The 16,253-nt window shown below is 32.6% G+C and overlaps 1 protein-coding gene across 1 annotated transcript; it reads right to left on the reverse strand.

Annotated features, from left to right (window-relative positions):
* Positions 1-14,125: 14,125 nt before the first annotated feature.
* LOC105784016 (uncharacterized) lies at positions 14,126-15,468 on the reverse strand. Its single transcript, XM_012609761.2, has 2 exons — positions 15,210-15,468; positions 14,126-14,695 (listed from the first exon to the last, which is right to left on the reverse strand). Exons 1-2 carry the CDS (start codon positions 15,418-15,420, stop codon positions 14,382-14,384), a joined length of 525 nt encoding a protein of 174 aa, XP_012465215.1. The 5' UTR covers positions 15,421-15,468; the 3' UTR covers positions 14,126-14,381.
* Positions 15,469-16,253: the final 785 nt, after the last annotated feature.

A 16,253-nucleotide genomic window follows, 5' to 3' on the forward strand; every position in this document is an offset into this window, starting at 1 on the left:
AAAAACATTAAATTAATCCTTAAGTCATGTTTGTACCTAGCGAGAAAACACATTAATTTTTTAATGCGACTCATTTCTTTAACTTCATCATTTCCATTCATTTCTATTCATTTGGTTCTACATTTAATTCATTTTTTATTTTAATGAGCTAGCGAAGGGACCGATTGGACATATATTGTCTCACCCCAAGTTTCAGAATCTGCATCTTGACTAGTTGACGTAGTAGTGTAATCTTGTAAGTTAGTTCGTCTAATAAGCAAGATTAGACTGATTTTGGGAAAAACCGTTCAGCGAATTATTTCGTTGATATCTGCCATCTAGCATACTTTTGTGTCTTTAGTTTTGGCAAAGTCCTGCATTGGCAAGTTCTTCTGTGTGAACACGCTAGTGTCTGGTTCTTTTATAGTTAAGATAATTGGTCAATAGTTTAACCGGGATAGGTGACACTTATTAGAGATGTGTTAAACTCTCAGTAAAGAATGTGTCATTTTGCACGACACTTATAGAACCTCGTTAATGGTGTTTTATTAGTGGAACTGTGTCTGATTAGTGAAACTGTGTGTGATTAGTGGAATCATATGTCCATGAAGAGTGATTAGGTAACCCGTTATAGTGGGATTACAGGCTATGCCTTATATAAATAGGATAAAGGCTTAATGGAGAAAGATTTTATTTTCTAGTTCTCAGTTCATCCCTGTTCTTTTAAATAGAAACCTAGTGTGTTCTTGCTTTGTAAAGAAGGTGTACCAGATAATGATAGAGTTGTAGGAACCATTTATATAGGTTTCTATTGGAAGTCAGAGGGAAGGAAACTTCCTTCGGGTTAATATTTGCTTGTTTTCGATTCTTGTTTTTACATTTAAAATTCAATTATTTTTGTGTTTAATGAATGTTGAGTTTTATTTAGCTAAAGAAATGGGAGAAGGCCCTAGTACAAAAAGAAAAGAATCCGTAGAATAGGCAAAGCTCATCTTGGTCATCTCTGGTGAGTTCCTTCTACTCGTGATTCTATTAAATCTTATCTAATTTCCTGATAGTGTTGTTTTCTAGGTAATTAAGTTATCAAAAATCAACCATGCATGTTTGTGATAATGAGCTAAAATGATAATAATAATGTATGCATGAAAGCTTGTGAACTAACTCGGTGGTAATATGAAATTATGACACCCTATATTTGACTTGATCACCAAGTCTGAGTACTGAATGATACAAAGATCCGATTAACTTAAAGACGTTTCAGATTCTATTCTTATTACATTTTTAAATGCTCAATTTACACATTTAACTATATCAATAGATATATCATTTAAAAGTTACTTCCTTACAATCTTAGCAGTATTTACAATTCTAAATTTTAAACTTTAAGATTAGTACATTCGACTTAATCCCCGAGGCATGTATCTAAGGGAGCCTCTCTATACACATGAACGACATCCATGCCCATCCCTCAAATTGGCAGTGTTTGGCTTGGTCCCTCCACTCGATTCTCGAGTCAAACCTTTATCCTGTAAATAAACTGTAAATTCATAAGTTCGAATGAACTTAGTGAGATACTGTGAAACAGGGTAACAATAATATTTCAAAGTCTTCACGAAATAAAATTTTAAGCAGAGATGTCAAACTCCCTATTTATCCTCGGTCTCCCATAGTTTTCATTGGAATGGTCGATGCCTTGCCCTTTTTCTGCAGCTTACCATTGACGGACTTATTCTCTATCTCAAAAGTAGCATGTTCTTCACGATAGTGGTTCTCTTTAGTAATGGTCTGATTCTACCTTATCCCAATTTCCTTTATAACTTAACAAGCTTAGCTGTCTCCTATTTATCCATCCACTTGAACGTAAAGTTTGTTTTCTACCAATGGTAGTCTTATACTTATGTTCTCTTTAAATTTGGATCCTTACCCTGGTTCGTACATCCAATACTAGATTAAACTTAGGACTTACCACCTTAACACTTTATCCAATCCAAACTCCCAGTTCTAGACATGTTGATAAGCTAATTGAATGGATGCCTTACCATTGTGGTAGATTCGTACTATACCGTCTAGCCTTAGCTATTAATTCACCTTGTTCCAATTTTCTGAATAACTAATTTTTAACAGATAAAATCCAAATCAGGTCAGCTGAAAGTGGGTTAGAGTTTCCAAAACTACCTCACAGAAGGCCAGACCATGTGAGTTCTTCATTGGATGTGGGCGATTTACAAGTGATGACAGAGTTTTCCTCAAAAGATGCTTTTTTTCACAGCAGTTAAGCGATATAACATAAAGCACATGGTAAACTTCTACATTGTTAAATCCTGATCAGAGAAATTTAAGGTCAAGTATGCAATGCATGACAATAGATGTCCATAGAAAATCATGGTTTCTGTAAGAAAGAAGACAAGATTCTGGACGATCAATAAATATAATGCTCTGCATACTTGTGTTGCCACAGGTATGTGATAAGATTGTCCAATATGATATTATAGTGACATCATATATGATATTGAATTTATAATTTTCAAATACTCATGTTGTTGCAGGTATGACACAAGATCATTCGAAGTTGGATTCCGACATGATCTATGGTGAAAGTGAGTCTTAAGGTTCCCGTGCCAATTATAATTGGCAATATCCATAGTCAATTTGATTACACACCATCGTACCATAATGCGTGGATCACAAAATAAAAGGTCATGGAGAATATGCATAACGAGTGGGACATATTGTATAATGATTTGTGGAAATGATGTCAGGGATTGTATCAGTACGTACCTGGTTCCGTAACCGGTCTACAACTGGATCTTGCGTACTTTTGTGATCGTGTGGTCCATGGGAAAAGAGTTTTCCATCGTTTCTTCTAAACTTTCGATCAATGCATAGAAGCATTTCAGCATTATAAGCCATTGGTACAAATTGATGACACCTTCCTGTACGAGAGATATGAACATTGGTTGTTGTTGGCCGTTGCATAAGATGGTAATCGAAAAATCCTACCAATAGCCTTTGTAATAACGCTTGGAGAAAAGGCAGATGATTGAGATTTCTTCCTATCTAACTCGAAAAGGTATGTTGTGTCACAACCTAACATATGCGTCATTTCCGATAGGGGACCCGGAATACTTACGGCAATTGAACGATAGTGAAGCCTTTGGGATCACACACACTGTAAGTATTATCTAAGATATGTAGCTGCTAACTTATGCGGACAACACCATTCGGATACTCAGCGGACACAAGTCATTAACATGGTTTTGTATTTACCACTATTTCCACTATCATGCTTTAACATATGCAGTGTTTGCATTAATGGATAAACTATTTATTTTCTGCGACAGTGTACAAGCTCATCCAACATCATTTTCATGAAATGTTGGAGAACATGTGCGCTATTAATAGGGCTGGTGCAACATACCTCTCTAACGTACCTCTCTAACGTACCCTTTGAACAGTGGGCTCAATCGTACGATAAGGGTCTATGATATGGACACATGACAATGAACCTAGCAGAATGCATCAATTTCGTATTGAATGGGACACTTCAGTTGTCAGTAACATTAGTGGTGAAAGAAACATATTTCTACTTGGCAACTTTATTTCCAAAGTGAGCGAAAAAAATATGATGGAAAGATAAAGAGTGGTCATATTTGGTGTGAAGATGTGATGAAAGAAATTAGAGACAATGCAAAATGAGTGAACTATATGTCTATAGTGTGTCACTCACATTCAAACCTATCATTTCAGGTTAAGAGTTTGATAGACCCGACTAAGGTATTTCTAGGAGAGTCTAACGTGTAAACTTGAGACGATGGACCTGCGACTGTGGGGGATTTGTTGCACTTCTTTATCCATTGACACATGCAATTGCTGCATGTGAGCAGGCATGTCTGGATTGCATAAGCTTTGTAGACGAAACGTATAAACTAGAATACATGTATAATGTGTAGAAACTTGTATTTCCACCAGTCCCAGATGAACGTATATGGTCACCTAAATCAAACGCTCAGTCCAGTTGGTATCGAATATTTCGTTGCATTGCAACTCAAAAGGTCGGAAGAATTCTACTCAGATACACGACAATATAGATATTCAAGAGAGGACATACCAACCGAGCTTATGCAGTTACTATAAGAACTCAAGGCATACTAGGCCAAAATGTCCACACTTGGAGGATACATCAAGGACAAGATATTGTTAACAAATTTATCTATTTTTTCGTTTAATGGTTTGTTAATTTTTTTCATTGATATAAATTGTTTGGTAAATTGTAAATATTTATATATTATTCATGTGCAAAATAGAACAATACAAATTAAAATATGTTCCAATTTTTCATGGAAACCTAATTACCTATATATGGTTTTTTATATCAAATACCTAATGCATGGAAATAATTGTACCAACACATGTATTGATACTTGGTTGAGTGTCCCAATACTTTCTTTTTCTTTATCAATTTTTTTTAAACTTTGAAGCTGAAATTGGTATCAATACAATAGGTTTGGTATCGATTCACTAGGTAAGGTATCTATACTTTGTTCAGTTTATCGATACATTTGTTTTTTTTTATTTTTTTTAACTTCAAAGCTGAAAGTGGTATTGATACCATACCAGGGGTTCGATACTTGGGTCCAGTACATAATATTTTATAAAAGATGTAACAACCCTTTTTTTAATAGTGCTAAAAATAGTGGTTTCAAAATCCCGTTTTCTGATTATCAAGTCAGTAAATATTATTCATTAATATTTACTGAATATATTATAGTTTTATATTGGTTTTGATCCAATAATTTTATTGAATGATTAGTTATTAAGGTACAAAGACCAAATCATACAAACCGTAAAAGTTTATCGCTATTGAATTTTATTAGCTAAATGGCTTAAATAGAAATTGTTCAAGAGTTTATGTGAAAATTAGGCTATATTTAATTGATTTGGGCGGCTATTGCTTGTTTTCTAATTAAATATATGTTAAATAAAGTTAATAATAAAGTAACATATGTTAAAACATAAAAAAATAAAGACATTTTCTTCCATTTCTCCTTTCCCCACCATTTGTTCATAAGAAAAGAGAAGAAAGAAGTCATTTTTGGAAGCTCAAGGTTCGACCCTTGCATATCAAGATTGAATTAACTAATAGATAATCAAGGAAAAGGGAAAATTATAGATTAGTCCCTGATATTTCAATTATTGCTGATTTTACCTAGTAAGTTCATATGGTATAGTTACATATGTAATTTTAATGTTTGTGTTTGAATTATGAAATTGTATTGCATGAATATAATTTGAAATGTTTACAAAATGGTTCAAAAGGTGAGAAATAGACTGAATTGTAAAGAATCAATATAATGTGTTGCATGTGCTTGAATGAACATAAAAAATGATAGGATATAATTGGCATGCCAATTGGGTTATTTGCGTGCTGTACGGGATATGTGAAAGAACTGATACAAAGTATATTAATGTATGGAGAGTTCATTGATTATACCAGAATCCATCATTTGTTGCGGATTACAAAGTAATGTCTCTACGGAGACCTTGGTGTGTTTTGGAGGGATATAATGTCTTATTACATATGATGCCTATGGGCTTAGCATTTCGATGCTTAAGTGTATTGGAGATATTGCTTGGACGAGCAATCATGTGTGTTTTAGTAGTTACTCGCATATCCGTATCTATTGTTTTTAGTTCACTGGACTTATCGGTATAAAAGAAAGTACAATTAAATGATAGTATGTGTGGTGAATAGAAATGGCTATAAATGATTGGAATAGAAATGGATGTAAATGATTGGATTAATACAAATTATGTATATGTTTAATAATTCAAATTGAACGGACTGAATTGCATTGTATTGTATATATCGAGATATTATGTGACTTGTGTAAAATATAGTCTCATTATATCTGTGATATGAGAAAACATGAAAGTTACATAATTAGCTATTTCGTTTTGTTAATTGTGAATTAAGGTGAGTTATTTATTTTAAAATCTATGAACTTGCTAAGCATCCGTAATGCTTACTCAGTTACATTTCTTGTCTTGTAGTTGTCTTCTGATGAACACGTTGATCGGATCAACTAGGAGTCCACACTATCTAGCTTTTGATTCGGTAGATTTTTAATTGTTTTGGACTTGGTTATGTGGCATGTATATAGGATTCATATTGCATATGTGTCATTTTAATTGTTCATGAACTTGAGCCTATGTGATACTTGATTTTGGATGTTTACATGCTATGTATATAAGTGCGTATGATGGCTAAACTTTGAAAGTGGAATGGTTGAGGTAATGTTATGAGAATGGTGATCGTTGGGTGATAGCTTAATGTGATGTCTTAAATGACATCAAAATGGTATTTGTAGGTATGGTTTGGTATGAAAACATGATGTTGTGAGATGTTAAATTATGGTATTCTGGATCATGAATGTGGCTTGGACTTTGAATGACTACATGTCATATAAATATATGTGGAAGCCTTTGTTTAACAAAATTGGCATTGTTATGCTTGAATACTTGGTGAATGTATTTAGGTCTTATTAGGTATATTTGATTACTTGAATATGCGAACTATCATTGTATTTGACTTGCAAGATAATTATGTGCGAACTCTATATAAATAGTTATGAGGTGAACTATGACAATGTACGAGCTGTGTTTATATGTTAGTTGTGTTTATATGCGAACTGTGTTTATATGCGAGCTGTGTTTATATGCAAGCTGCGTTATATACGGGTTGTATTTATATACGAGCTGTGTTTATAAGTGAATTGTGTTAATGTGGGAACTATCACTATAACATATGTGTGAACTGAATTTGTAAGTAATCATGTGCAAACTAACTTTATAATGTATATGCGAGTTGGCTTTGTTAAGTGTGTGCGAACTAATTCATTAAAGTTGTTATGTGTGAACTGAATTTGTATGATGTGTATGTGCGAGCTCTCTGTAAAGTATCTAAGTGCGAGCTGGTCTGTAAAGTAATAATATGTGTGTTGTGTAAATCTGTAAGTTGTATTGACGTGTGAGCTATGTCAATACGCGAGCTATGTCAACATGTATGCTGTGGCAAAAGTGCAACATGTACTGTTATAGTATCCTATAGCTCAGGACCGATGACTGGGCCGGGCAAGGGGTGTTACAGAATGAGTACGCAACCACCAATTTTTATTTTTTGTGGTAGATTTCTCAACACATCTTTCGGTACAACATCGCCAACACGGTGACTCCCAACTAAGTCGACCCACTTCTTTCAAGTCAAAGAGTTGTAGCAGCCACCTTAAATGTACAAAGAGTTTGAGATTTATCGAGCATTAGAAAACCTCTAATTAACCTATGGATGTACGCTCGGACGTGTTGTTCTCTTTCAAGGAGACTCGGGCTCCCATGGAGATTTTAGAAATTTTCTTGCAACCATTTCATTTCTATTTGACCACTGAAAATTTTTTCCAGAACATTACCTAAAAGTTGCCCTCAAATATCGCTCCAATCGTCAACGACCATTGATCCCCTAACGACTGACCCATCCACCCATAAACAGAGCTATAATGGAACTGTAATAGCTTGATTTTTAATGGTATCAGAAATAGTGGTTTTGAGACCATAATTTCGATGTAATAATTCGTAAATATTATTTAATTAATATATTTACGAGGTATTTATGGTCATATTAAATTTTGGTTGAGAAATTTTATCGTTTAGATAGTTTAATAAGTAAAAAGGACTGAATCGTAAAAACTAAAAAACTTGAGTAGTTAAGTTAAATGGGCTAAATGGATAATTTAACCCATGGGAATTTAGTTAGCGAAATTAGATGATGATATGTATAATTGGATGGCTTAATTAAATTTAAACATGGATTAATTAAAGCTTAATTAAGAAAGTTAAAAAAATTACAAAATAACCATAGTATATATATTAAATTAAACTAAAGAAAGATGAGATTTTTCATTCTCACCATCTTCTTCACGGCACAACAAAGGAAAACCTAGGTTTTCATGGTTTTTCAATTAAAACCTTAATTAGTAAGTGTTTTGGTGCCCGTTTTTTGTAATTTTTATCTTTTTGAACTTGGCTATTCCGAGGATTAATTTGTGAAACTGTTAATTGTTATAAATGTTGGCATTGATGAGTTGAGTTATTTCTTAAAGTTTATGATGGAATATGAAACTTTATTGTTTGGATTGACTATTTTGTAAAGTGATTTTTAATGATATTAACGTTTAAGGACTAAACTGATTAGATGATAAATTGCTTGTACTTAAGGTGAAATTATTGCAAATAGAGGCTGATATGAAGATATAGAACATTTGGCTAACATTGGTTTTAAGGAAAAATGGGTAATTTGCATGATTAGGGCTTAAGGATTAAATTGAATAAAAGTGAAAAGCTAAGCGAAATTTTGTAAAATTATCAAGAAGGGCTAAATTGCATAGATGTTTTAATTTTTTACTGTTGATTTATTTAATTAAATGGAACTGTTATTTTAGATCGATAACGTGTGGACGATCGCAAAAAAGGGAAAATTACAAAGTAGTCCCTATACTTTGGAAATTTTACAAATCAGTCCTATAAGTTTGTATGCTTACTTATTACTAATGGTTCTTATATATTCTATGTTAATATAACCTTATCAAATGTTATTTTGAATGTTTATATAATCTTGGAACAAAAATGAAATACCAAATATACTGAATATTGCTCAATCGAGCAAAATCTACTGTATATACTGAATGCTGCTCAGTCGAGCAAAATCTACTGAATATACTGAACATTTCTTAATCGAGCAAAATCTACTGAATATACTGAATGCCGCTCAATTGAGCAAAAGAATTCACTGATTATATTGAGTATTGCTCAAGCGAGTGTTATCCACTAATTTTACTAAATGAGATCATTTGTATTGGTGTTTGGAAATGAATACTGAAATAATACTATGAATAGTATTTAATTAATAGAAGTAGTGATTATTGAGGATTCAGCTTAATGATTATTTAAACGAACTTACTAAGCTTTACTTAAGCTTACCTGTTGTTGGTTTATTTTGTAGATTACATTTTTGTGGGCTCGGAAGGTCGAATCAACACGAAAATCACAATATCCAGGAATCTTGGTAGACTTTAATTTTGGTTGGTTTATATGGCGTGTAATAAGACTTCTTTTGAATATGATGTATTAGTACTTAGTTGTGTAAGATAAATCCTTAACTTGTAATGTTGTGATGACTAGCTTAAAGAAGTATGCATGTTGTGCTTAAGTTGAATTGGTTGATTTAAATGAATTACAATGACACTATATTGAAGTGTGGTAGTCAATGATAGGAATGTTTGGTGTATATATATATATTGTGAGAAGTATTTGCAAAATTGAAGGTGAATTGTTATGTAATGTACTGAGGTGTCAATAAAGGCACATTGGTTATGCATTTAGGTTGATCTTCTTGACATGTTTGAGTATATTTGAACATGGTTTTTTGGCTTATAAAATTGTGTATTGAGTGTGTTTAGGTACCTAAGCAAATGTGTGAAATTTGAACTTGAAATTGCTCATTTTTTGGAACACACGGCCTGGGACACGGGCGTGTGCCTAGAGCATGTTTAAAGATAATATAGGTGCAACTTTCACATGGGTAGACACACGGTCAGCAACACGGTCGTGTGAGGGTATTTCGAATGTTACACGGGCTGGCACACAGCCTGCAACACGGCCATGTGATCCAAGTTAGAGAGTTACACAATCCATGCACACAGGCGTATGAAGTCGCTAGGGCTGTGCATTATTCGGTTAAAATCGAATTTTTTCGATTAACCGACCGAGTTAGGTTAATTGATCTGCAAGAAAAAATTTGATCGGGGTCGATTAAGTTTTTTGGTTTGTTCGATTAATGAGTTAAATCGATTCAAACGGGTGGTTAATCGAAAAAATTGAGTAAACCGAAATTCTGAGGTAGGCCTACTCCTCCCAATTTAAACCCATTAATTTTTTCTTAGGCTCACCAAATAGGACAGCCCAAATTCAACACCCCTAGCCCAATAGCCTTAGAACACGCTCATGGTGCCCATTTTTATTTCTCAAAGCAGTGACCGACTAATCTTGGAAATGCACAATCACAACACCCCCCCAATTTCACTTTCACTTTCACTTACACACACAGTCACACTTAAGTCTTAACAACACCCAACACCCGTAGCCCTAAATCCCTCCCTAACACCCCTAATCTCAATCGACACTCGACAGTCAAATCGGGAAAACGAAAAACCCACTATTTCTCTTCCGCCGGAGTCGCCGAGTTGGAGTGTCAGACCACCAACACCAGTACAGCAGTACCTAGACCCAGGGCCAGGTTTGCTTTCTCAAAATCTTTGAATATAATGTATTTTACTGTCACAAATTCAACTTTACAACTAATTAATGGAATAAATGAATGAATTAATTAATAAAACAAAAGTAAATTACAAGCAATCCTTTGGGGTTTAACAGAACAAAACATGTTATGTTGTTTTGCTTTAAAACAACTCATGTTTGTGAAGTCCTTAAAGGTTGCTTTCAACTTTAATTTATGGTCCCTCAAAAGAAAGAAAGAAAGAAATCTACATAAATTGTGCTGTGAATTATTATTATTATTATTATTATTATTATTATTATTATTCATTATTTGTGTTCTTAGATACATGAGATACACGTGATTAAACCGTTTGGTTACCAAATCTAATGTCGGTGGTGAGTATCCAAAATACAATATCAATAATAATATGAGAGACAAAAAAAATACAGTGGGGGTCTTTTCGTTGTCTATTAATTAATTAATTAATTAATTAAAATTAATTATGTAAGAAAAGAAAAGAAGCTTGGTTACCTAGTCTTCTACCCTGGAAAGTTCACCCAATTATTGTCTTTTGGAAAATTTAATTAATTAACTAAATCAAATAGTTAGAACTTAGAAATTGGTCAAACAGGGAATTGAAGCTCCCCTGGTTTATTACTTTTTAGGCCACAAAAGTATTTGTACTTCTCTTTAGCTTAGCAAATATCAGTATATCACTTTGAGATTGATACCAAGTGTTTGGAAAGTAGTTTGGACTAAGATTTTCTGATATAAAGTGTTTTGGAAAGTAGTTTGGACTGAGGTTTTCGGGTAATTCAGGTAATTCGGGTAATTTTCGGGTAATTCGGGTAAGTTTGGTAATTCGGGTAATTTTTAACCAAGAATGAACAACACATATTTTTCGGTTAATTCGGTTAACCGACCTTATTAACCGAAAAATTTTCGGTTTGGTTAATTTTTTTTAAAAAAATTCGGTTCGGTTAACGGTTAAAACTTTTGGGAGGTAGGTTAATTCGGTTATAACAATTTCGGGTCGGTTAACCGGTCGGTTAATCGAATGAACACCCCTAGAGGTCGCACATGGGCGTGTAAGATATCCACATGGCCATGTCTAAAGCCACACGGGTTAGGCACTGTCACATGGCCTAGGCATACAACCATGTGACCCCTGATTTGAAAATTTTTAAATTCTACTTGAATATTTTGATTTGTTCCGAATTGGTCCCTAAATGCCTGTAAATTTTTTTTTTTTAGGTTTCGAAACTAAATTTAGGGCCATATTTGAAAGTCCTATGTCATTTTTGAATATTTCACATATTTATGAAATTAAATTGATAATTGAATATAAATCGTTATAAATTGTTCCAACTTTATTGGTAATATTTTGTATCCTATTTCGACAACGGAAACGAAATATGGGTGTTACAGGAACATTCTCAAGTGTGGTTGTACACTTACCGCATGAAAGATAGAATGTGTGTGTCTTGGGTCTCCATCTTTCCACCAACGCGCTTGTAAGTGTGGGATCCAATTTACACCCCTAAGCATATGGGACAGGTGAAAGAATCCTGCAACTTCCAAATAGGGTTCAATTACACGCGATGACCTTGTAGATAGATTGTGTATACATGTCTCCAAAATTTGATTTTCAGCCTGAATATGAAAAACTATAAAACAATAAACTTTAATCTTTTTAAAAACTTATTAATGAACTTAGATAAAATTATAAATATTAGAAATATTTTCTTACTATTTGCAGTTGAATCGCGAAAATGTGGTTGTCATCGAAACGAATAAGTGTATTTGTCATTCCAAACTTGAATTAAAACAAATAAAAATTGCAAAACAGAATTAAATCAAGACGAACTTGAGTGAATTTTAATTAAAATTTTAGAACTAAATCCTTGAGAGAATTGATAGAAATGGATTTGAATGAAAAAATGAGGAAAATATTTGAGTTCATATAGAAATAAAAACTAGACGTTTCTTTTTATGATTGTTGGAGAAGGTTATCGTTGGGTGAAAACACGTCCAGCTGGGTGTGTTTTCCCCTTTCTCTCCAAAACTGACCTATTCCGATAAATATGCTACAAATCGACTTAATCACTCAATTAACTTTTAAAATAGCATTTATTCCTAATTTAACCATAAGTTTTAGTGGTTTAGTATTTTTGTTTATCAGATTTAAAGTGGGGATATTTTTCAAATATTTATAAATGTAATTTTTTCCCTTAAAGAAAGGAATAGAAGTAAGAAATGAAATGTGGAGATGGTGACATTAGATATGGGTTTTTGGAGACGCCAAGGGGAATTTTTAACTTTTATCGCCGCTGGACTTAATTACAAACATCGAGATTATATGATGAATTGATGGGAATGGGCTGAACTGGCTGCTTCACATGCTCATCCCCTCGGATGAGTTTGATTTGGAGAAAAGCCGTCTTTGAAAATTTAATTCTTTTATTTTTATGTTTTAAAATTGAGGTTCAACTCTAATTTTATTTTTTTTATTTGTTAAATTTTAGTATTCTTTTAACTACATAGTTATTAAATTTTTTATTTTAAAATATCATATCAACAAATTTTTAAAAAATTAATAAAATTAAGAATTAGACTTGAATTTTAAAATCTTATAAGAACTAATTTCTTAAAAATAAAAATATTAAAACTAAATTTCAAATTTATGAAAAATATGAAGACTCATATCATATCTTAACATAAAAAAAAGTTTAGGAGTGACCAAATTAACTTACACAACAAAAAAGATCCTACCAAAAAACTTCAGCTCAAAACAACTAAACATAAAAAACACAAACAAGTTTTAACTCAAAATTTATAAAAATTCAATTTCAAAAAGCCCGGAACAGAAAAAGAATTTTAACAATTCGAATTAAATGTTTTCTTATAAAATCTTTAATTCTTATTTTTATTCTAATATTTTAATAAATTAATTATATATTTTATTTGGAATAATAATTCTTTTAGGAAATATGATTACTAGGTATCAAAGTATGAGTCAAAAGTATATTTGTATTAAGAGAAATTATTTGGTTCTCATTAGAAGGTTAAAATATATTAAACATTTATAATAAATGACAATTAATTTAATAAAATATAATACAATATTACTAGTAAATTTTATTAAACTCGTAAATTTGATTTTATCATTTTATTGATTTAATGACAAATTTATTAAACAATTTTAACCTCCACCCTTTAAATTTTAATTAAGTAAAAGAATTAACTAATTTGTTAAAATTTTGCAACCCACTAACAGTATACATGTAGTTCATAAAAATAAAAAACATAATTTTATTTTTTATTTTTAAATTTCCCAGGTGATGCAAGCAACCACGTAAGTATTGGTAAAATTTTAATAATTCAATTAGTTTTTTTAAAACGAAAAACTTCAAAAGAAAAGAAAAAAAGTAATTGTCGGGACTAAATTTATCATTATTTCTATTTTATTTTATCATGAATAACACCATATATATAATTAGAACTATCCTATTACAACCTAATAGTAAATTAATAATTTATATGAAGATGTAAATATTTAAATTATGTGTATATACTTACATTTAATGCAAAACAAACCCAAACTTTTTCCTAACCCAAAATAAATCCGACCTGAACCCTTACCCACCGATTGTCACCTGTAATTATAGACGACACAGTTACATTATATAAACAGATAATATATATATATAAAGAGTACATGGAAGCATCACCAAACATGACATGAATAGTTGAATACACAAATATCTTAAAATCTATATAATACCTAGTATTATCATATCAAAATTAAATAAAAATACATTAAAACACAATTATACTATTATAAAATATATGAACATGATACCTGTATATGAATTGTCAGGTACAAGCAGCATACAACTGATTAGCATTAACTAAGACAGGCAAAATACAGCATCTTCAGCAGAACTATACAGGGGCGCAGACGAGTTTATTTCAGATACAGTATCATAACATGAGCCACTGCAAGTTATACTGATTTGCTTGAAAGAGCTTAACTCTAGGGGAAAAAATATGACACAGATTTTTCTTACCAACCCTACAAGAATCTCTCGATGCAAGTTGTCAATGTCGACTTCGGAACGGCACCAATCACTGCATCTTTCTTCTCCCCACTCTCGAAGATCATAACAGTCGGAATGCTTCGGATTCCATATCGTGTTGCGATGGTAGGACTCTCGTCGGTGTTAACTTTGTAACATTTGAGCTTCCCAGCATATTGCTTCGACAGCTCGTCGATTATGGGGTGGATCATACGGCAAGGTCCGCACCACGGAGCCCAAAATTCAACCAGAACAGGCAATTCACAATCAAGAACTAGTGACTGCCATGTTTCATCCTTAATTGCTGGCACTGCAAATTTCAAGAACTAGCTTAATCATATATATATATAAAACCAGAATCCAAGGAAAGAAGCATGGCCATAAATTTCCTCAAATTTGAAGGTTATGGAAAGTATCAAAATGATTACGCTGTTGTACCATTATCCTGTTTCATTTGAGAACAAGCAAGAAGAAGAAATTTACATCTAAATTTGATATTCACATCCAAGTCCGAATACTTTAACCTATAAGTACTTATCTAACGCTTAAAGAATATTACAAACTTTCTACAAATACAAACAATTAATTCTAGTGAAACTTATTTAGTAAGCAAAGTAAAGTTTTAAACATAGGCGAACTCACTGTTAAGCTAGTTTATAGCTAGATAAAACAATCAAATTTTCAACGACGAAGGTTTGATTTTTACTTAAACCTAATTTCTTTCACTTTCCAAGCAACCAATCAAACAAAAAACAGAAAAGCATAAGAAAAACAATTAAAACAGAGAAACAAATTAATTTATACCGAAGACAAACGAAACCCACCATCAACAGCGGTGTTCTGAGCCTCACAAACAACACGTCCGACTCGACGCCGGTCCTGAATCGCCGATCTGGTCGACTGAGCCAGCGACGCCAACCTGGGTTTAATCTTGAGACCACGAAATTCCGAAAATCTAACGGATGTTCTCCGATCAGAAAGAAAAGAAGAAGGGGCAGAGACAGCAACACCGATCGGAACCGTGGAGGAAGCCATGGGAAGAAGAAAATTTTAGGAGGAAAAAGGTGGAGATTTCAAAGAGAGTGAGGGATTGGAATATAGTTAATAAAGGTGACATTTTTGGATGATGCGGAAGGAGAAGACAGGAAAACGTGGACGGCGACGATTGGTTTTTAAGATGCCTATGGGATCTTCTGGGGCGTTGATGCTTTTGCATTTAGCAGCACAACAGTGCGCCACGATTGCAAATTTTTTTTTTTACTATAGCATACTTCAAAAGTAGAAATGTCGAACCGTTTTAAAGAAGAATTGTCCAATTGTATTAAATTTTTTTTTCTATTCAGTCCAGTAAAAAAAACCTATAAACAATTTATTTTAATTTTTAAGTGCACTTTAGTTATTGGGTAAATGATCCCATTAGTCACTTTAAAGATCATTTCTATTTTAAATTTTTTTATTAATTTGATCATTAACATTAAATAAATTAATCAAAATAATCATTTCACGGTTAAATTTAACAAAATGCTCTAATTTTTTTCTTCAATTTTTCGTTTTTTTCCTCATCTATTTTTTTTTATCTTCTCTCTTCTAACCCAACAGACCTAGCCATGATCACTTCTCTTAAAGATGTTGTCACTTTGTCCATTGAACTACCATCGGTAAGCGTTGTCCTGTTAATGAATGACATTGAGGACGCTTCTTCTTTCTCCCTATTTTTTCCCTATTTTCCTTATCCTTTATTCTCCTTACTCATAGTTGCTGATTCTCACCATCATTGTTTTGATTGTTTGACGTCATCTCTAGTATTAGATTGTCGATCCAAAACCACGAAAGTGAAGCCCAAAACCTCCTTTTCAAATCTATAGGAT

Source organism: Gossypium raimondii, chromosome 13 (genome assembly GCF_025698545.1).
Source record: "Gossypium raimondii isolate GPD5lz chromosome 13, ASM2569854v1, whole genome shotgun sequence".
NCBI lineage: Eukaryota > Viridiplantae > Streptophyta > Magnoliopsida > Malvales > Malvaceae > Gossypium > Gossypium raimondii.